The sequence below is a fragment of the Coccinella septempunctata genome, chromosome 2 (assembly GCF_907165205.1).
Source record: "Coccinella septempunctata chromosome 2, icCocSept1.1, whole genome shotgun sequence".
NCBI lineage: Eukaryota > Metazoa > Arthropoda > Insecta > Coleoptera > Coccinellidae > Coccinella > Coccinella septempunctata.
The window spans coordinates 41,842,823-41,864,459 of record NC_058190.1 but is presented as its reverse complement, the minus strand read 5'-3'; the positions used below and the strand labels follow the sequence as shown (position 1 = coordinate 41,864,459).

Genomic DNA, 21,637 nt, shown 5'->3' with positions numbered 1-21,637 from the left:
ACCCCAGATAATAGAATATCTCTGGGGTACCCTCCAGAGATATATCTCCAGATATATTATATTGTGTAATATCTTTGTATATCTCTGCTCTGGTACCCTCTGATAACTTATTCCCTAATCCGTAACTGCCATTTCACAATGATGTTAATGGTGATGTTAATGTTAAAAGTGAGCTACGATTTTAACGCTTAAATAATAATAAATAATATAGCTACTACGATACTGTTCACATCAATGTTAATATCAAGCGTAATGTTAATGATAATGATAAATATTTCTTGAATTTATTATTATTTAAGCGTTAAAATCGTAGCTCACTTTTAACATTAACATCACCATTAACATCATTGTGAAATGGCAGTAACTCTAGAGGTAAACTTGAAATATTCAGGTTTTGTGCTTTAAAACTGCAATAATAAGCTTATATTATATTTATTACTTCTATACAATACTTAAATCAGAGTTAAAGGCCAAGTTCTTCGTAGTCTTCTTGTGCTGAAGGGATTTTGTGCATATTTCATTAAAATCCCTTGAAAGAATTAAGAAGACAAAGAATTGGACCATAGAGTTCAATGTTCAAGTAGGATATATTTGTTCTCTGGTTTTAAACTTAACCACATAATTTTGTTTTTTGTTCACGTGCTCCGGTTGAAAACATAACTCTTGGAAGTGGTTATCGCAAGTGAGTGGTTGTCTAAAAGTTTTCTCTTCAATTTTCGTTCTTATATCGTTATCTTTTGACTACAGTAGCCTAGTTTTAATTTCTTCTAATTTGTTGTTGTTGAAGTTCTATTTATTTCAGTAGGTGAGTTAATTTGTTCAATTATATATGATATATATACTATATATAAATATATTCCGGTTTGGAAATCGGTATGGGTGAAAATTCTGGAGGCCTTCACGGGCCTCCTCGCTTAAAAATCGTCTCTCCTCACAAAGATTTTGATATTTTTCAAACAATTTCATCTCCAAATTCATTTAATTTTTCACAATCTGATATGGTATCGATGGAAACTGAAAGTGTAGAAAATCATGGTTCTTTCATTGATAATAAATCTCAAAACTCCCAATCTAAACCTAAAATTACATCCCATGAATATTGGAAAGAAAATTATTTAATTTAGGAGTGAATGGCATCAAATACATAACAAAAAAAAGTAAAAAAAGATTAGGAATTGAATTCAGTTCAGCAGCTGCAGCTAATGATTTTCTGAGATATAAATATTTGAAAAATGATGATATAGAATGTTTCATTCCCTATAAATTAGTTACTAGTAGAGGGGTGATTAATGATATAGGTTTTGATGTGACCGAAGAAGACATTGAGAATTCTAATTCAAAAATAAACATAATAAGTGCTAAAAGATTAAATAGGAGAACAATATCTGAAAACGGTATGTAGAAAATCATGGTTCTTTCATTGATAATAAATCTCAAAACTCCCAATCTAAACCTAAAATTACATCCTATGAATATTGGAAAGAAAATTATTTAATTTAGGAGTGAATGGCATCAAATACATAACAAAAAAAAGTAAAAAAAGAGTAGGAATTGAATTCAGTTCAGCAGCTGCAGCTAATGAATTTCTGAGATATAAATATTTGAAAAATGATGATATAGAATGTTTCATTCCGTATAAATTAGTTACTAGTAGAGGGGTGATTAATGATATAGGTTTTGATGTGACCGAAGAAGACATTAAGAATTCTAATTGAAAAATTAACATAATAAGTGCTAAAAGATTAAATAGGAGAACAATATCTGAAAACGGTACGCCACTATATGTTCCATCTAAAACCTGGGTAGTGGTATTTGAGGGAAACATATTACCTGATAAAATTAGTACTTGGAATTGTATAAGAAGAGTTTCTCTTTATATCCCTCCTGTTATTCAATGCTTTAATTGCTTGAGATTTGGTCATTCAAAAAATAACTGTATGAGCAACACAAGATGTAGGAATTGTGGAGAAGGGCACGAAGAAACAGAATGCTCTTCAAAAAGTAATCCTTGCATTTTCTGAAAAAAAGATCACTCATCTACTGATAGAACTTGTCCAGAATTTAGTAGACAAAAAGAAATTAATAAAATTATTGCCTTAAAAAACTTATCTTATTTTGATGCAACTAAGAAAATCAAAAGGGACTATTTGAATCCAATATCTTCTCCTCAACAATATCCTTCTCTTAGAACTAAGTCTTCTTCCCAACAAAATTCCATTAATCTAATATCTGTAAAAAATCGAACCCAACTTTTAACTCAATCCTCTAATTGTATTCTGGAGAATTTATGTCCTCCCATAATTCCTAGTTTTAAATCGGATTCTATTTTAACAGATTCTATCCCTTCTCCCTTTATATTTACCAATAAATTAGATCTAACTATCTCTTGTAAAAAAGATACTTCTTCTGGCAAGGATATAATAACATATTCTATGTTGAATAATCTCTCCTCTAATGCAAAATATAAATTATGTGAACTCATAAATAAATCCTTTTTTTCATTAGAAATTCCAAAATCGCTTAAAACTACAATTATAATCCCTACATGCAAAAAAGACAAATCTCCCGATGAGCAAATAGTTACCGTCCCATCGCTTTAACATCATGTCTTCTCAAAGTTATTGAATCTTTAATTACTACTCGGATAGAAAGATTTTATGAGAAATCAATATCAAAATCAGAATTGCAAATGAGTTTTAGGAAAGGTTTGTCTACCACAGATGCATTAGTTTATCTTATTTCTTCCATTTATATTGCCTTTGCTAGGAGAGAATCTATTCTTATTTTATTTCTTGATAGTGTGAAGATTTGCGACAAGAAGGTATTTTTCCGAGAATAATTATGATCTTAAAGTCTCTGCTCCTACATAGAGAAATTTATGTTGTTGATCCATTTGATGGTCATCTCGTTGGTCCTCGACAATCAGGTCAAGGTCTTGCTCAGGGTTCTCCTGCCAGTCCTTGTTTATTCAATTTTTATGTTAAAAATTTAACTCATCGACTTGAACAAGAGAATGTCAAAGTTCTAAAATATGCTGATGATCTTACTGTTATTGTTACAGGTACTAATTTTGAATCTGCTTATTCAGTTATGGAGCGATCATTAGAGGAATTATCTTTATGGGCAGTGCAACGAAATTTCAGGATATCTCATGAAAAAACTCGTGCTATTGCTTTTCATTGGTCAAAATTCTTGAAAAATCTCCCTTCTCTTCATATTTCAGGGCACTGTATTCCTTGGGTCGAATCTACTAAATATTTTGGTGTGATTTTTCGTAGAAGACTTAGTTGGAACTCCCAAGTTTTACATATGTGTCGCAAAGCTTCCTTCGGTATCAACATAATGAAGGCTCTCTGTAGAACATGGTGGGGTGCTCAACCTTTTACACTTCTCACATTTTATAAATCAGTAATATTACCTCATCTTGACTATGGTAGTCTTCTTATTGGGGGATGCCCACCTTCCACTTTTATCAAGTTGGATAGAATTCGAAGTGCTAGTCTCAGAACAGCAATAGGATGTATGAAATCTACTCCTATTAATATTCTCTTAGCAGCAGAATGCAGTCAATTTTCACTAAAATATAGACGTCTTTGTCTTGCTTCAAAATATATCTGTAATCTCCATAAAATTCGTAATAATCCTATATTAGCTAAGTTAGAACAACTCAGGTCTTTACAATCATATTTTGGAAATAAAACACTTCCAACCATGATTCAGATGTAGAATCAGAAAATCTACTTCCTTGTTTTAGATTTCCTTTAGAAGCACATTTTGAACCTATCCAATTTGAATCTTTGAATCTTGATAAAAATTCTGTTGACTATTCTATTCTCTTCTTCGATTTCATGAAAGATATTCTGAATATAATAATATTTATACAGATGCATCTAAACATGATCAATCAGTTGGAATAGGAATTTTTTTCACCCGATTTAATTTCCTATTCCATGGCAGGCCCTAATCATCTATCCATCTGCACTGCTGAACTTCTTGCAATTCAGAAAAGCTTTGGAATTTATTATCCTTCACAGACAATCTAAATGCGCAATAGTTTAAGATTCAAAGAGTGCTTTGATGAAAATTTGAAATTGGAAAATTAACTCTTCCAATGATTCTCTTTCTCTTACAATTAGAAAAATTATAGTTGCCATTAGAAATCGATGATTTTCTTTGATATTAATATGGGTTCTGAGTCACTGTAATATTAATGGAAATGATAAAGCTGATCATCTTGCCAAGCTAGGCTGCTCTCAAAGAGCAATCTCTATTCCAGCTAATCCTAAAGACCTTTCACCTATCTATAGGGACAAAATATGGAAATTATGGAATGAGGAATGGATCCAGATTCAAAGAAAAGGCAAAATTTATCAAACCATGATCCCCTTCCCCTTGAGTAAAAAACCATGGTTTCAAAAAATTGATCTCCCTAGAAAATATACAACTACAATATGTAAAATTCGTTCTAATCATTGTTGTAGCCCTTTTCACCTGAATAAAATTAAAGTTTTCAATTCAGCAAATTGTAGTTGTGGACAGTTAGGAGATCTTTTCCATATTTTTTCATCATGTGAAAATAATATGGATAATATTAAAAAATTATATTCTCACCTAGTTTTATTGAGGAGGAGAAATGAACCTCTTCCAATTAATATATATGTTTGCTCTTTTCGTAATGAAATTTCCACTATTAAAGTTTTGATTGGTTTTCTTTCATGTTCAAACATTAAATTATGAAAATGGAATAGCAAGTTAACTTATTTTCTTTCTTGAAAATTTTTTAGTTTTTTTCTTTTGTTTCAGTCCTTCATTTCTTACCATCGCTACCTCTATTAATATTCAGACCACAAAAAAAAAAGTTTGAAAATTAATCGATCTTGCTAACTATGGAAAATATAGATACTTCTGACAAAAAAAAGGCGCACAGGGATAGACGTTCAGGTATGTTTTCATGTCAATAACCTAAATTTGTAGAACTATTAATTTGAGGTCCTCTATTGATGTATTGTTTTTGCAGGAAGAAAAGCTGAAAAAAAGAAAGCTAAAGACAAAAATGTAATCGTACAAACATTAACAGATAAGCAACGTAATCCAAAAGCATTTGGATTCAATTCAGCTGTTAAAGCCGAGAGACAATTTAGGCGCAAACAAGATGTAGATACTAAAAAACAACATATTCCCTTAGTAGACAGGACCCCTATTGAACCTCCACCTATAATGATAACTGTTGTTGGTCCTCCTAAGGTTGGCAAAACTACATTGATCAAAAATCTCATCAAACTATGGACAAAAGCTCCTATGACGAGTATTCAGGGTCCTGTATCAATTGTAATAGGTAAAAAAAGACGAATTACCCTTATGGAATGCAACAATGATATAAATTGTATGATTGATTTGGCTAAAGTAACTGATTTAGTGTTATTATTATGTGATGCAAATTTTGGATTTGAAATGGAGGTATTTGAATTTTTGAATATATGTCAGGTTCATGGAATGCCAAGAATAATGGGTGTTCTGAATCATTTAGACATGATTAAGAATAGTAAGAAGTTAAAGACTACCAAAAAAACTATCAAACATAGATTTTGGACCGAAGTTTATCCAGGTGCAAAATTATTCTACCTATCAGGAATAATTCGTGAAGATTATCTAAAAAATGAAATAAAAAACTTAGGTCGTTTTATATCTGTTATGAAATTCCGACCCTTAACTTGGAGGAGTACACATAGCTACTTATTGGTGGATAGATTGGAAGACTTGACAAATGAGGAAAATGTCAGAAATGACCCAAAATGTGATAGAAATATATCTTTATATGGATACATTCGGGGAGTTCCCTTAAAAAAAGGATCATCTGTGCATATAGCTGGTAAGATTTTTTCGAGAGATTATAATTTTATATAGTATGTATAACATAACAGTACAACATAATCATATACTTTCTTCATGAAATTAGGTTTAGGTGATATGAGGATACATGACTTGTCTTTCCTACCGGACCCTTGTCCCCTTCCAGAAGAACTCAAAAAAAGAGCTCTCATTGATAAAGAAAAAATGGTCTATGCTCCTTTTTCTGGTATGGGTGGAATAGTTTATGATAAAGATGCAGTATATGTAGAACTAGGTGGTTCTCATAGCCATAAAGAAAGACACAATGACGATGAAGTTGATAATATTGTTACAAACCTTATTGATGCAAAGCAAACATTGGATACAAAAATGCAGCATTCAGAATTGCAATTATTCACTTCCAGCAAAAAGATAAGGGCAGAGGAAATGGATGAAGGTGTGTCTGAAGAGGAAGAAGATGAAACAGAAATAAATATGGGGAATGACTCGGATTCGAATCTGGACTCTTCAGATGAATCAGATGCAGATGAATCAGATGCAGATAAATCTTCAGATGAATCAGATGCAGATAAATCTTCAGATGAATCGGATGCAGATAAATCTTCAGATGAATCAGATGCAGATGAATCTTCAGATGAATCTTCAGATGAATCAGATGCAGATAAATCTTCAGATGAATCAGATGCAGGAGTAAAATGGAAAGAAAATCTTGCTAAAAAGGCACAAGAGGCCTTCTTAGAGAGACAAAGTACATCCAAAAATTGGATGAAATTAGTTTATGGTAAGTCAAAGCACTTAATTATCCAGAAATAATTAACTTAACTGATTTGTTTGGATATTTCATTTTATTTATTTTTTAGGTGTATTTGAGCTAAAGATTGAGAAAATTCAAGAAGATTCAACAAATATGAAAAAAAATGATGAGCTGGGAAGTCTGCTGAAAGCAGTATCAAGAAGCCAGCAACAAGCTATTATAGATAAAGAATCCTTGAATGCAGTTGAATCATCTTTGGTAGAACCATGGAATAGAACTGGGGAAGACTGGACTACTAATGAAAATAAAATGTCCATTAAAAATTGTTTCGTTACCGGTGAATGGAAAGACAGTGAAGATGCTAATGAATTATTGAAATTAGATGCTGCTTCAGATATGAGTGATGTAGAGTCAGAAGTTACAGATTTTGAAGACCTTGAAAGTGGAGAAAAGTATACTTCTCAGCCTAAAGCTGAGAAACGGAAAAGGGATGAATCTGTAACTGATGATAAGGAATATAGATTGAAATTGGCAGAAAAAAAGAGGAAACTAAAAGAAAGATTTGATGAAGCATATGATACAGGGGAAAAAAACTCGTATTATGATGAGCTCAAATGTACAGCAGAGAAACAAGCGCAGTTGAATAAGACTTGTTTTGAAAATATGCCAGACGACATACGAACTCAGATTGAAGGTTTTCGACCTGGAATGTATGTAAGAATGGAATTTCAAAATATTCCTTCAGAGTTCATCACTAACTTTGACCCAACGTATCCTGTAATTGTTGGTTCCCTAAACATAAGTGAGGACAAAATTGGATATGTGAATGTAAAAATAAAGAAACATAGATGGTACAGCAAAATTTTGAAAACTGCTGATCCTTTAATACTGTCTCTAGGGTGGAGACGTTTCCAAACTGTACCATTGTTTTCAAAAATGGAAGATGATTTGAAATTTCGGTACTTGAAGTATACTCCAGAGCACTTAAGTTGCAATGCACACTTTTGGGGACCAATGACTCCACAAAGAACTGGTTTTCTAGCATTACAAAGTGTGGAATCGAATCCAGAGGTAAGTTCTGATTTACTTACCTACTTACTTTTGCATGTTATGTCAATAAATCGACTCAAATATTTATTTTTATGCTTGTAAGTTTTTGATCTAGAAACACTGCAATTTCAGATTTTGAAGAATCAAGGATTCAGAATAGCCGCCACTGGGGTCGTACAGGAATTGGACAAATCCACAGCAATAATGAAGAAACTCAAACTAATAGGTTATCCTATGAAAATTCACAAAAAGACTGCTTTTATAAAAGGTAATTAAATTCTGACTTTCAATCCTGAAATTCTTATTGTTATTTTATTTTTCTAGATATGTTCAATAGTTCTTTGGAAGTTGCAAAATTTGAAGGGGCTAAAATAAAAACTGTTTCTGGCATAAGAGGTCAAATAAAAAAACCTGTCAGTAAACCTGAAGGAGTTTTTAGAGCAACTTTTGAAGATCAAATAAAAATGAGTGGTGAGAATTCAACAGAGTTTACAATTAAATGGAATATTTCAAATGGATTATTTTATTCCAGATATTGTGTTCTGCAGGACTTGGTATAAAGTCGATGTTCCTCAATTTTATAATCCAATAACAAATCTTTTGCTACCAATTGAACAGAAGAACACATGGAAAGGTGCAAGAACCACGGGCGAAATAAAACAAGAACGAAGTATTAAATCACAAATTAACCCAGATCACTTATATGAGGTAGTTGTACTTCAATTTTTTCAAACTTAAAATTCACAAAATATCTTCATGGAATGTTTTATTTTATATAATCTTTAAATTTCACAGCCAATTGTCAGGGAAGAAAAACCATTTGCACCCCTTGTTATTCCTAGGAAACTCCAAGCTTCACTACCTTATAGGGATAAACCAAAACATGGCATTAAAATGTCTGAAAAGAAGAAGGGTACTTCTAGAGTTGCTGTTGTTTTGGAACCTCACGAACAGAAGGTACGTGAATTTTTTTGCATTCGTAGCACACAGGTTTCTTATAAGTTAGTACTTTTGAGGGGAGAAAGTTAATTGACTTATTTTTTGCATTTCAGGTCGGGAATATGATGAAGATGATCAAGAGTGTCTACAATCATAAGCAGGAGAAAGCTAAACAACAGACAAAAGAAAGGCTTGAAAAACATAGGCAATACATTGAAGCACAAGAGGAAGCGAAAAATAAAAGTGTGAGAAAGTTTAAAAAGGAAATTATGAGAAAAAGAAGTAAAAAAGAAATGAGCAAAGAAAAATAGTTGCTGTTGTTTTGGAACCTCACGAACAGAAGGTACATGGATTTTTTTGCATTCGTAGCACACATGTTTCTTATAAGTTAGTACTTTTGAGGGGAGAAAATTAATTGACTTATTTTTTGCATTTCAGGTCGGGAATATGATGAAGATGATCAAGGTTGCGTTCACAAACTTACTCAGAGCAAGCTCTGACTACCCGAAGCGTTCACAAACGTACTTTTAGTACATACCTCAGAGTATGCTCTCTGAGCATGACTATACTCATACTCTACTCTCGGAGTAAGTTTATGAACACACCCCAAGAGTGTCTACAATCATAAGCAGGAGAAATCCAAACAACAGACAAAAGAAAGGCTTGAAAAACATAGGCAATACATTGATGCACAAGAGCAACCGAAAAATAAATGTGTGAGAAAGATTAAAAAGGAAATTATGAGAAAAAGAAGTAAAAAAGAGATGAGCAAAGAAAAATAACTGTTAATATTGTACATAGAAGAGAAAAATTAAAATTTTAATATACCAACAAATTCTTTCATTCAAACAATTCTTCATAATTTTTTACTCAGTAGCTAGATTTTTGCAAATCAATAATCCATAGTGTCAATTCAGTTCATTTTATTTGCTTGACCCAAAAACCCCGAAAAAGTAAAAAGTAATAAATAAAAAAAATAAGTTGTATTAAAAAATCGTTATTAGACAATGTTTTTAAATGATTTATTTACAAATATATTAGATTTATTATGTTCACATAATGATAAACATAGATACAAAAGATTTAACTGGATTATTTACATTGAAATTCAACAGTTCAGAAAATTTTAATATGAACATATTTTTGGCTGGATAATCTACATATATTGCTAGCAAGTTGCAATTACTGTATTATTTTCATTGTTTATGTGTAAAAATGATTGTTGATTCACCAATTCCCAAACATATGGTATAAAAAATTCCTCTGGTGATTCTTCCTCTACATACTTGAACTTCAATTCTGGAAATCTCTGAAAGATACAATAAAATGAATATAATAATGATACTGTTTGAATAAGAATTCATTGCAAGACACATTTCTCTAAGAATCATAATACTTACAGTAAGTTTCTCCTTTGGCCAACTCTTGGAGCCTTGCTGAATGGTCAGTAAGACTTGTGTTGCATCAACTTCATACTGCTGTGACTTATCGGTTAATAATTGTGAAAAATACTGCAAAATTATCTCGATATTGTGTATAATATCTTGAAAAACTACATTGTTTTTGAACATTTCAAATGTTTGTTTCTTGTACAGTAAGGTATAAACTAAATTTGGATTTTGTATCAACTGATTTGAGAGACAAGAGTTCAAAATCTCCAGGAGCATTCGAAGGACTTCTTCCAGAACAGATACATCCTGTTCCAAATCTGAATCCTCCTTCATGGAAATACTTATCTCTTGACCATTCTTAATTTTATCTAAGTTTTGTACTAATCTTTGGTATTTTTTCGCTAATGTTTCAAATAATGAAACTAAGCGTTGGCTGACATAAGGATGTAAATCACGAAACTCAGCAGACATATTAGCAAGTGCAGCTAAACAATTTGTATGAAGATATTTATCCCTCATCTTGAGCATGTTGTATTGTATTGTACGGATCACAACCAAAATGAGGAGACCACCTAATGATATTTCATTCAAAACTCTTTCTGTATACCATAAAATATGCTTCAATTTCTAAAAAAAAAATAATAATGTATACACTCAATATAGTTAATTATTTAATTTGTCCCACCGTCTCATGGATGGTTTTATTGAAGCTGTCATCCTCACTTAGAATCAACAAAATTATCAAAGACATGTAGATGTGGTGAGAATTACTAGTTGGAGCATTGTACAAAGTTTTGAGAATGGGGATTACCTAAAATATAGCCACATCAGATCTTAAATTAATTGTCCATTTTATACATACCAACTGCTCTATATCAAGTCTGGACAAGAGATATTTTTTGAAATTGGAATTTCTATGCAACAGAAGGTAGAGCAATAATGTTTCTGCCTCCCCTGATGCTCTCTTACATAAAGTTTCATAAAAAGAACTAAAATCCAATTTAAATAGTGTGCCATCTTTGGTAGGAAGAATCGGAGTGTTATCTTAAATGGACAAACGATTAATCTGTAGCTCATTGCAGTACATATCATTTTTACCTTCATAATTAGCACAAGAAAATAAACTACTACGATATGGATTTGTATGTGTTGTCCAGTGATGAACTAACACTAAAACTAACAGTAAACTCTGAGATGCCAAGGGAACTTCATGAAAGTTGGCTAATTCCAAATTATCACCGTCACTGGAAGATTTACTATTGAAAGTAAGCATTGACCATATTCCAGAAGCGATACCTTAAATAATGAAAGATAAATTTAAATAAAAATATACCATCAATAATAGGGGTCAAGTATTTCGACTTGATTTCATAGCTAATAAAAATAGGTTACAATGATACTGAAATGAATACAGATCTCAAACGATTTGAATTGAATTAATGAAAACTTAAATTTAGTTGCTGGGAAATGGTGAACCAGTTTATATTTTGAGTGGCAAAATTATCAACAAAACAGTTAAACAGACTGCTTACAAATAAAGAACAGACAGATAATTCAGGGAAGAACCTAAATTAATATTATAATTTATTATTAAAGAATATATAAATAAGGGTTACCTACCCAACACTATACTATTTCCTTGTCCAGATCCAAATCTATACGAGTTCCGTTCTTGCTTGATAAAATTTGCTATCAATTTTTTTATCAATAAAGGAGCATGGATAATATGTTTCCCTTTCATGATTAATCGATATATGAAGCAATCATCTGGTCTTTTCCCAGCATAAATAGGAACTGATAAAAGTACCAGTAGTGTTGTAGTAGCTTCTAAATGAATAGCATATGTAGAATCTTTGATTGGTACATCTACCAATGTCCCAACCAGAGCCCCTATTAATGACTCAAGTCTTGTATTATCTCCATTGATTTCTATTTGTTTGATAATTTCCTCTTCTGATAGAATTTCCATAAAAAATTTAAGAATACTTCTCAAAATGAACAGTACATTGAATAATTGCCAATTAAAAAGGTCACTAGAATTAGAACATATAAGTATGAACCGCCTTATTATTTGAAACGGTTTCTTACGCATCCGAATTACTAGCTGCTAAGAGCTCTGAAGATCTAATAAGGAATAAATCAATGAGTGTTCCAAAATTTCCTGAAATTGAATTATTCCTCAAAAGTTCTTGACAACAAGGTTCTATTCTGGATTCAAAGGCTAGCTGATCATGCCTAAAACATAACAGCATCAAAAATATGAACCATTATGGAGCTCTTCTTATTCACCTGTTTGTAGGGATTGATAAATTAAAAGTGAGCAACCTATTCCAGAAAGGATCATTTAAATTTATAACTTCTTGGCTAACAAACTTTTTCAAGTAATCGTTTTGATGGAAATCTAAATCTTTACTTATTGCAATACCCATTTTTTAATTATATGTATACGAAGAACCGAAATTTCCTAGCATTTAGAAATAATTTGGTAGAATCAAAATTTGGAAACGAAGCTGGCTTGTCAGGCTTGTTATGTTATTTCATAACCTCAATACACGTCATCTTGATTTTTGAACATAGACTTAAGTCAAAGATTAACCTATTTGCTCAAGTTCAATGGTCACAGAGTATTCTGTGGTCTATGCGCAGTCGAAGCAGATTAATCTTTGCCGCAGTGAACTTCATAAATTTTTTCAAAGAGAGTTTACTATTTGTAAGATGTGGTAAGACATCTTACCACATAACACGTAATATACATAATATACATCTTACTCAAAGATACTATAATCTTTGCATCTTACTGTATATTAGTGTTCTGTTGTCTTACTGTACGCTGCTCTGTGGTTTCCCCTGACCTTCCTAACCTTAAAGAAATATTCTTTATTTTTCTAAAATTAAAAAAAATTCTTTTATTCCCTTTTTATTTACATATGTTCTTTGTAGAACTGATGAATATTGGATTCCTTCAAATGAAACCATTTTCCTTTTTTTACTTGTTCTAATAGAATGATTATATAAGTAAAAGACAATTTAGTCTTAGTATGGATGAATTTTTATTTAGAAGCTCCCAAAAATTAGATTCATTGCAAGTGAGTAGTTGTTTACCTCAAAAATTTAAATTCATGAATTTTTTCTTGGATGTATAGATCCAACTAGGACTTGCAGCCTCTCATAGTAAAGATGTCTTCCACCAATTTTCCGAACACAGTAAATTATTGGTATCACAAGTTTGGAATAATTCAAAAACTCTCGAACTCAAAGAAGCATTCAAGGAAATATGGTTTTACTTAATTGACGTGGCAGAACATGTTCGATATAAAATCCAGTTCTATAGTGATCCTAGACGAATATATTTGGGAGCACTGGGACTCTTTGGAAGAAATTGTAAGGTTCTTTCCCTACAAAATTTTTAAAATGTCGATATATGTCTTATTTCTTTTAGGGACAAAAAGAGAGATATATATTGGCTTGGCTGGTTTTGTTGTTGGGAGTATTATAGGTGTGGTAATTGGGCTCTCATATCACAGACAGGAATCTGTAACTCGTTATATGCAAGCGGTCCAATGCAGATACTATTCAGGATCTGAGGTATTATCCATCTAAATGGACATTCGAATTTATTGCTCACATCTTTATGAACAGTCTATTTTAGTATCTGAAGATGCTAAGGCACCACATGAGTGTGCAGAACATGAGGTGCTTATTGATGTTAAAGCATGCTCAGTGCAGGTTTTAGACAATTACATTTCCCATGGTTATGGAAGAACACTAAGGAGAATTATGAGGAAGTACTATGAGGTAATAAATAAATATTTGTGAATCTTCATTTGGCATTACAAAAAAATTTGATATGATGATATGAGTGTTGATGAAGATATGGTTCATAATCTATTAGTTTAATATTAAAATATTTAAAAAATTTCACAATTATTCCTTCAGTGAAAAAAAAGCATCAAATTTTATGAAAAACAGTTGATTTGGAAAATATATTCGCGAAATAAGTTGTATTGTGGGTGCAGTAAAAAAGGGGATATATAGTTTTGCCGGTTCTCTTTGAAGGTGTAAAGGTGTGGTTGAAGGTAGATGTTACTGACCCACAAAATCGATATTCACGACCAACGAATCCTTAGCATTCACTTTCTCAATCATGAGGATTGAAAAAAAAAATAGAAAAGCTGTCTTTTCTTACTTCGAAAGGGTTGAAATGGTCCCTTGTGGGCGCCAGAACACCCACTTTGCTTTTCAAGCTTATAGCCCCCTTTGGCACCTAGTTTTTAGAAAGTATTCAACCTCTGAATTATAATTTTTCGATAATTGTAAAACTATATCCAATTTCAATTTCCTATAGAACTCTTCAGAACTCCCAGTCACCTTGGGCAGAGATTGTACTGGGATAGTTACAGATATTGGGAAAAATGTAAGGAGAATAGAAATTGGTGATGAAGTATGGTTAACTGTACCATTTTGGGCACAAGGCACTATGTCTCAAACAATTATAGTTCCTGAAATTAGAGTTAGCAAAAAACCTAGAAATGTAGGCTTTGAAGGTGCCTGCAGTGTACCTTATGCAGGCTGTGCTGCCCTGTCAGCTTTGGAAAAATGTAATATTACATTTGAAAATGCTCAAGAAAAGAGGTGAGATTTTCCTGTCGAATAATGTTCATTATATTTATGTCTCAACTAGCTGTGCTTAATTCACTGGACCAATTTTCTATGTAAATGAGGAGAATTGCCGTATTACCTGAAATGTAATAAGTAGCTGTTAAATCATCCTGATGAATGGGCCAATCCTAACTCCGAAATATAGATGAGTTAGCCAATGGTTGTTTGTTTAAAAATAGCCCTTTTGCCGAAAAACCCAAATACTTATTACATTTCGGACCAATTTTCTTAACATTACTTACCTTTCCCAAGATGGCGGTGGAATGGTTAGGAGTTAAAAAGTAAAACAAACAAACAGAATTTTATAAAGAGTAGCTTAGGTTGAGCTTTTGTGAAAATACATCACCCAAAAAAGTAAGATATTCCAAAATTACAGACACAGTAAACTTTTATAAGAATAGATAGGAGCATAAAAAATAGAAATTTGATTGATTTTATATATTTATTTTTATACCACTTTTTTTCGTTGGCTATTACTTCACTAAATTTTCAGATGCTACCTCGTATAAAATTATGCACAAATCTTGCCCTTAAAGAGCAGATCAAAACACACTCCTCTTTTCTGAAGCAGTTGATCTTTGAATAGAGTTTCCATAATTCTTATTAATAACTGGTATGACTCCATAGTTTCTATATTTCAGAGTTCTAATCCATGGCAGTTGTACACCTGTTGGGTGTATTTTGATTCAAATCTTGAAGTACTGGGGTGCTGATGTTTCTTCAACTTGTAACAAACGTGCTTTACCGGTCGCTCTAGCTCTGGGAGCTGAAGATATTATAATAATGGAAGAAGAATATATAACAAGAAATTCTAATAGTGATAACCATCATTTGTTGGAAGAACTGAAAAAAAGACACAATTTTGATGCTATTATTCTTACTTGGGATGTTAGCCCATCTAATGAGGAGTTGCAGAAGTTTTGCAAATGTATCATTTCCACGACACCTGAGAAACTGCCTTCAGATTCGTATGGATTTTTTAGAAGATACATATTTCAGTTCTGTATATGGCTACGGTGGCATTTAGAGGTGAGTGATACTTTGTGTAAATGAATTTGTATATGTGAATATTCTGTATTTTTTTGCACAGAGTTTCTCTGGAATTTCTCTGAATGAATATGATGAGGTCCATATGTGCCATTCAACATTAGACCAGCTGACAGAATTGGTGAAAAACGGACATCTACAAACTGTAGTTGACAAAGTTTATCTACCTCAAGATATTGACATAGCTCTTTCACATTTGGAGTCCACTAGATCTATTGGAAGTACAATCATTACATTCAGATAACATTCATTTCTTCAAGAAAGAATTCATAGTACGAACTTTGTTGGATGGAATATTATCTGAAGGAATTGATTTTATTCGAAGATAGGTGCCAAATTCAATAGAGCAAAAAAGTTATTTTTTCTCCAGCAGTAATAGAAAAAAAATCTTCCATTCAATATTTTCATTGAATTTTATTCAATGATAACTATTATTAGGAATGTAAGTGCCTTCTGACTGCCATGAATTATAAAATATTTATTGATTGATTGGTGAGATAAAATTTTTATCATTTATTGGTTAATTTTGAATTGAATACAGAATGGATAAAGCAGAGTACAACTGAAAAAACACATATAATGATATTTTAGTTGTACTCTGATTATTTAGGTATATGGAAATAAGGAGTTGAAATTTGTAGCTTTTACTGTTATATCTTTATTGTGTACTGTTTTCTTCAATTCTGTTTCTACAAGAGAAAACATAATTGTTCTTTATTATATGTAGAAAAATATATTTACAGAAATGCAATATTTTTTCTTTCGATTATGAGCCAGTCTGATAATTTCAACTTCAATATGAAAAAAAAATAATAAAAAGTTATTAGAGCAAGCTAATTAACCTTCGCTATATTTTCTGCGTCCTGCTTTTAACTCAAAAAACATTATCATATTGCAACTGCTCAAGAAAATATTAGTTAAAAATAATCTATAGGCGCTGTGCATATTTGTATGTGGCGCCCTCGGTGGCAGTTTTTAGCAAAATCGTTAGTAAAATAAACCGGATTTACTTTGCCGTAGCAGTTGAAAGGTGATAAAGTGGTGTTAATATTTCTGTTATTTTCGACGATATTGAACGTTGGAATTCATTAAATTCTTCGATAACGTAGAAATAATATTGAAAATGAATTCTCAAGGTCCGGAAGTACCATTTACTGCAAGGAATTCTCGAATTCAGTGCTGTGTAGTTGGCTGTCACAATGGATATTATAATACAGACAATTCAATAAAGTTTTATAGTTTTCCGAAAAAGTGGTTCGAGAAAGAAAGGAGGCAGATATGGATCAACAGTGTGAGAAGAGTTAGGTAATAGTAATAATATGAATGTGAAATTTCAGTAAATTGTATTCATTTGAAACTTTTATTGCAGTGCTGGTCCTAGTACTTCGAAAGAATGGCAACCAAAGGATTTCCATAAGATATGCAGTGCACATTTTGTAGGAAATGTGAAGAGCAATGATCCTGAAAGCCCTTCTTATAACCCAACCATTTTTCCAGAGGTTAGTTCAGTTTTAATTATGTTAAGCGTAATCTGTCTCATTGCACTGATTTCAGGGGTACAGAAAACTGGATAACTCTGGTGATAAAATGGGAAGATACAAAAGAAAAATAGCTAGGTCTTCTAAAAAAAATATGAATAAGGAAGACTCATCTGTTCAATCTCAAACCATATGCGATGATGAATTGATGGAAGTTGAAGAAGGAACGAAGGAATTTTCATGTCAAACTGATCCAACTGAATTAGAAGATGAAATCTTCTTATTTGAAAGTAATTTTATTGGCCAAGGTGCAGGGGGAATGTGTGATGTTTCAACTCAATGTAACATTGTTGGTGATGGTAAAAGAAAATTATTTCTACAGAAAGATGACAAGTGTGTTGGTAATGATGAACCCATTGACTGTATAGGATTTCATGGTATAAGATCCTTGAAAACCGACGAGGATTTAAACTGTCTAGCTGGAGTTTATTTTGACCGATTCAATTTACTTTGCTCACTATTGAACAACAGTCATCATGGAAACTTCAAGCTTAGTATTGAGAATAGATTGTTGCTTTTTTTGATTAAAATCAAACTTGGCTTGTCATTTGTAGCATTAGGTGCTTTGTTTCAACTACACCATACTAGTTGCTATAGAATTTTCTCTTCACTTTTGGAAGAATTAGTACAAAAGACAAAAAACTTTATATTTTGGCCTTCTCGAGATGTTGTTGATAGTACTATGCCAAAAGCAATAAAATTACTATATCCAAAGTGTAGAGCAATTATTGACTGCACAGAAATCAAAATACAACAGCCAAAGGGTGTTGATCAAAGAATTCACACCTATTCTCAATATAAATCCACCTTCACAGCAAAATTTTTAATTGCAATTTCTCCATCCGGTTTTATTAGCTTCATCTCAAAATGCTATGGTGGTAGATCATCAGATACTTTCATCACAAACGATTGTGGATTTCTCGAACTTTTAGAACCTAATGATGTTATTTTGGCTGATAAAGGTTTTCCACACATTAAATGCAAGGAAGATGTGATTCTTGTTCTGCCCCCATTTGTACATGACGGTGTATTGTCATTAGAAGAAGTTGAAGAAACTTATACTATTGCCAGTGTTAGAATTCAAGTAGAGAGATCTATTCAACGAATTAAAATTCATAAAGTTCTGAGTGAAATTTCGTATAATTTGTTCAAACATCTTGATGATATTGTACATATATGCTGTGTGTTAACAAATCTACAACCGCCCACTATCGCAAATGGTGAAGATGATATTGTCTAAAGTTTCATCTTAAGCCCGTTTGCAACAGCCGAGAATTCTCTAGAGAATTTACTCGAAAATTCATGCGCCGTGAATTATTTACCGTTGCATACGCACTTTCGGTAGAATTCTCTGTTCAGTTGCATACAAAATAATCTGCCGTTTTCTTGCAAGAATTTTGTAGAGAATTCTTGGCTGTTGCAAACGGGCTTAAGTCTTGAGGTAGTGTGATAATAATAATCTTAGAACATAGATACATAAAATGGACATTAACTGCTGCGAATGAATATGGAAAAGGAAAAGAGACTGAAATGAAACAAGCAAAATTTTCTTCAAAACTATATTTCAAAATTAGTGTGGCTGATACTTGATAAAAATCCATAAATAAAGTAGAAAGTGAATGACGTGATATTCACTAGACTTGTGAAGCAAACTACATATGTACATCCATCACCTACAAATTTTACTAAAACTATCAATTTTTGCATTTCCTACATGCACTATAAATTTGTAACACTTGCTCATAACACTGTAAATAAAACTTATGAGCCTAATTATATTGAATGTGAATGTGCTCGATACTTAATGCAAATCTATGATTAAACTAGAAACTGAGTTACATGATTTTTACTATGCATGCACAATTAAAATCAAGCTATGTACATCCATTTCCCTAGAAATTTCACTGAATTATTCTACATGTTTTTGCATTTCCTACATGCACTGTAAATTTGTAACACTCTGTATATAACATTTATGAGCATTATTATTAGTATATTGAATTGATGTGCCTGATACTTGATGAAAATCAATAATTGAAGTAGAAAATAGAAATACATAATTTTTCACTAAAATGAGTTAGTTATTTTAACCAGGCCGAAGGACTTCGGTCGATGGCCATTTGTGAAAAGCACAGTGTTATTTATTACTTCAACCACCATATGGGTAAAGGTATACAGTTCTTTTGAATGTTAGCAATACATTTTTGGTTATCAAACAATATAGCATGTGTATGAGTTTTAGCAAAGGTTAGTGTAACGGGGTAACATACAATTTGGAGTATGATACAAGAGCTTAGGGAAAAACCTCAGTAAAAAAACCCTGTCTCCCCGTGAGTAGTGACCATAGATACATGGAATGGAAAATAAACATTCCAAAGACTGGAGTGAGATAGTTGCTTAGTGTCGTCAATTACAATTGGGACAGTGGACTCAGACATTGTTGTCACATCCATTTTCAATAAGAAGAATGCCTCTGCCTTAGTGTCGTGCAAGACAAAGAAACATTGAATGTGTGTACTACAAAAAATTCATTCATAGCAATGAATGGCCATTCCATGTATCTTAGATCATAGAGGTGAAAAGTTAAAGTTTTAAGGTGCACAATGTGTGAAGCATATGTCTGAAATAAATGATTTTCAGTTTCACAAGGAGTTTTCTTGTGAATTCTTCATTGAATGGCACATTCACAGTTTTAAAACTCTTATCCAAAGATGAAAAAATCACGAAGTCGCAATTCTCCAAATTCAAAACTGCCATATTCAGTTGGACCTGGGCATAATATTTATTTGATTCCTTCAACACTAGTTGACCCTTTTCCCTCTTTAAATATTGCCAATGGTCCTCGATTTTGTCAGCGGATACTGTTTGACCTGAATTGAAAAATATTTTAAAAGAATGATCTCAATGATCTTTTTATAGCATACCAATGAATGGACACTTTATTTCCAATAATCTCACTGGCTCCCCATTTTCCAGTATCACACCATCGGGAGAAACAGCAAGCCAGGGATCTGACTGACAAACCACAAGCCCTGTTTCCACAACGCAGCATTTTTTTTCCCTGCAATTTAATGAAAATTAGTGATAAGCTTTACTGAAATAAACACTTATATACCTTGAATAAACTGATCGGGCCTCAGGTTCCCAATCAATCCCATGCTGTGTGTACTTATTATTGAAAGGGACATTCATCAAATATTTTTGGCACTTGCTGGTCCAGTCAGATCCCTTATAAGTGAATAGAGCATACGCTCTTGAAGCAGTTATTCTGAATCTTCTCTGCTTCATCCATAAGACCTTACAGTTCAATGTTGCAGAACATACTTCTACAGAATCACACGGTATGTGATGATTGTAGGTAGTTCTACAACAATGATTCTGCAGATCTATGTCAACATGATAAAGATTTTTCAGAATTTTTGATTGTGCTTGCTTCAAAATGATCTGCTTGATGACATCCCTCACATCATGAGCAGCTTGTGATGTCCTACTCGTAATATTCCTGAAACAAACACAAAAAGACCACAACAAAAAGGACTAAAATAAGGAATAATATATGATATGTTCAAAATTGCTAGGCCTCGATTTCGGCTCGTTCAAATAGTATTTATACAACCTGGTAGGTGTCTGCGTGATACTGGTAGAACACTTTGTACTTGAAGGTCCTAACATATATTGCAGCATCGAAGGGGTAGAAAAGGTTACCATTCCTGCAGTCACTTCCACAGGAGGATAAATGTTCTGCCTCTTCGGTGCACCAAATATTTCGGTAAACCTTTGCCCCTTCATATACTTTGCCTTGGCTGTTTTGGCAACGTAAGGTTCCTTCCAAGTACAAGGCCTACTCGTTTGGGTCGACGAATCTTCCTCATTCACGCAGAGCACTGTTGCTGATATGTGCTTGCAATGCCCTGAAATGCCAGCAATACAGGAGCAAGATGCATTGCACACATTTCTCTCTTTGTCAAGCTGAAAATGGAAATATCATTAATTTAAATAGAATAATGACCGTGAGTACTCACCGTGATCTGCACATTATAAGGAGGCAAATTCACTGAAGTCTGCCTCATCACTGTAGCACTTATTACACCACCTCTCTCAATGAGTCCAAAAACATGGCCAGCTGCCTTTAAGGCTTGGCCTTTTTCTTCATTTCCTTTAGTGAAATGATCGAACTTTATTTTCAAGAAACCGAACAATGTTTGGATTTCCATTATTTCACTCGAATAAATCCAAAAAAATACACAAAAACCGCTAGAAATCGCTATCGAAACTTGTATAAATATAACCTAAACGCTACGAAAGAACTAATGTTTTACTAATAGTTTTGCCAAAAGTCACCACCAGATGTCTCATTCTGAAAATATGCACAGCGCCTATATGATCATCATATGTATTTGTTCATGATA

General features: G+C 32.5%; 5 protein-coding genes across 10 annotated transcripts; 3 read left to right on the top strand and 2 right to left on the bottom strand.

The window, feature by feature from the left end:
• The first annotated feature begins 626 nt into the window (after positions 1-626).
• LOC123307643 (ribosome biogenesis protein BMS1 homolog) lies at positions 627-9,331 on the top strand. 4 transcript variants are annotated; one of them, XM_044890034.1, is made up of 12 exons: positions 636-805; positions 4,804-4,941; positions 5,018-5,869; positions 5,957-6,418; positions 6,485-6,631; positions 6,711-7,675; positions 7,787-7,922; positions 7,979-8,125; positions 8,187-8,362; positions 8,450-8,611; positions 8,707-8,936; positions 9,032-9,331. In XM_044890034.1, the coding sequence occupies exons 2-11, from the start codon at positions 4,887-4,889 to the stop codon at positions 8,902-8,904; spliced, it is 3,300 nt and encodes a 1,099-aa protein (XP_044745969.1). In that variant the 5' UTR covers positions 636-805; positions 4,804-4,886; the 3' UTR covers positions 8,905-8,936; positions 9,032-9,331. The 4 variants fall into 4 exon arrangements, with proteins under 4 accessions (XP_044745966.1, XP_044745969.1, XP_044745968.1 ...); XM_044890033.1 differs by having other exon boundaries at positions 5,957-6,445; XM_044890031.1 differs by having other exon boundaries at positions 627-682; positions 5,957-6,631.
• A 262-nt stretch (positions 9,332-9,593) lies between these two features.
• Positions 9,594-12,555, bottom strand: LOC123308136 (dymeclin). The gene is made up of 8 exons (XM_044890685.1): positions 12,274-12,555; positions 12,073-12,219; positions 11,605-12,017; positions 11,083-11,280; positions 10,847-11,028; positions 10,670-10,795; positions 9,994-10,611; positions 9,594-9,902 (listed from the first exon to the last, which is right to left on the bottom strand). Exons 1-8 carry the CDS (start codon positions 12,411-12,413, stop codon positions 9,762-9,764), a joined length of 1,965 nt encoding a protein of 654 aa, XP_044746620.1. The 5' UTR covers positions 12,414-12,555; the 3' UTR covers positions 9,594-9,761.
• Positions 12,556-12,815: 260 nt separating this feature from the next.
• Positions 12,816-16,441, top strand: LOC123306864 (reticulon-4-interacting protein 1, mitochondrial-like). Its single transcript, XM_044889041.1, has 7 exons — positions 12,816-13,070; positions 13,128-13,365; positions 13,424-13,569; positions 13,624-13,779; positions 14,330-14,616; positions 15,285-15,672; positions 15,734-16,441. The coding sequence occupies exons 1-7, from the start codon at positions 13,023-13,025 to the stop codon at positions 15,932-15,934; spliced, it is 1,464 nt and encodes a 487-aa protein (XP_044744976.1). The 5' UTR covers positions 12,816-13,022; the 3' UTR covers positions 15,935-16,441.
• Positions 16,442-16,622: 181 nt separating this feature from the next.
• Positions 16,623-19,401, top strand: LOC123306863. Its single transcript, XM_044889040.1, has 3 exons — positions 16,623-16,995; positions 17,060-17,189; positions 17,245-19,401. The coding sequence occupies exons 1-3, from the start codon at positions 16,814-16,816 to the stop codon at positions 18,466-18,468; spliced, it is 1,536 nt and encodes a 511-aa protein (XP_044744975.1). The 5' UTR covers positions 16,623-16,813; the 3' UTR covers positions 18,469-19,401.
• An 85-nt stretch (positions 19,402-19,486) lies between these two features.
• Positions 19,487-21,601, bottom strand: LOC123306866. 3 transcript variants are annotated; one of them, XM_044889043.1, is made up of 4 exons: positions 21,251-21,596; positions 20,344-21,197; positions 20,153-20,289; positions 19,487-20,098 (listed from the first exon to the last, which is right to left on the bottom strand). In XM_044889043.1, exons 2-4 carry the CDS (start codon positions 20,514-20,516, stop codon positions 19,812-19,814), a joined length of 597 nt encoding a protein of 198 aa, XP_044744978.1. In that variant the 5' UTR covers positions 20,517-21,197; positions 21,251-21,596; the 3' UTR covers positions 19,487-19,811. The 3 variants fall into 3 exon arrangements, 2 of the variants coding, with proteins under 2 accessions (XP_044744978.1, XP_044744977.1); XR_006536958.1 differs by having other exon boundaries at positions 21,251-21,601; XM_044889042.1 differs by lacking the exons at positions 19,487-20,098; positions 20,153-20,289 and having other exon boundaries at positions 20,343-21,197; positions 21,251-21,601.
• Between the last annotated feature and the right edge of the window lie 36 nt (positions 21,602-21,637).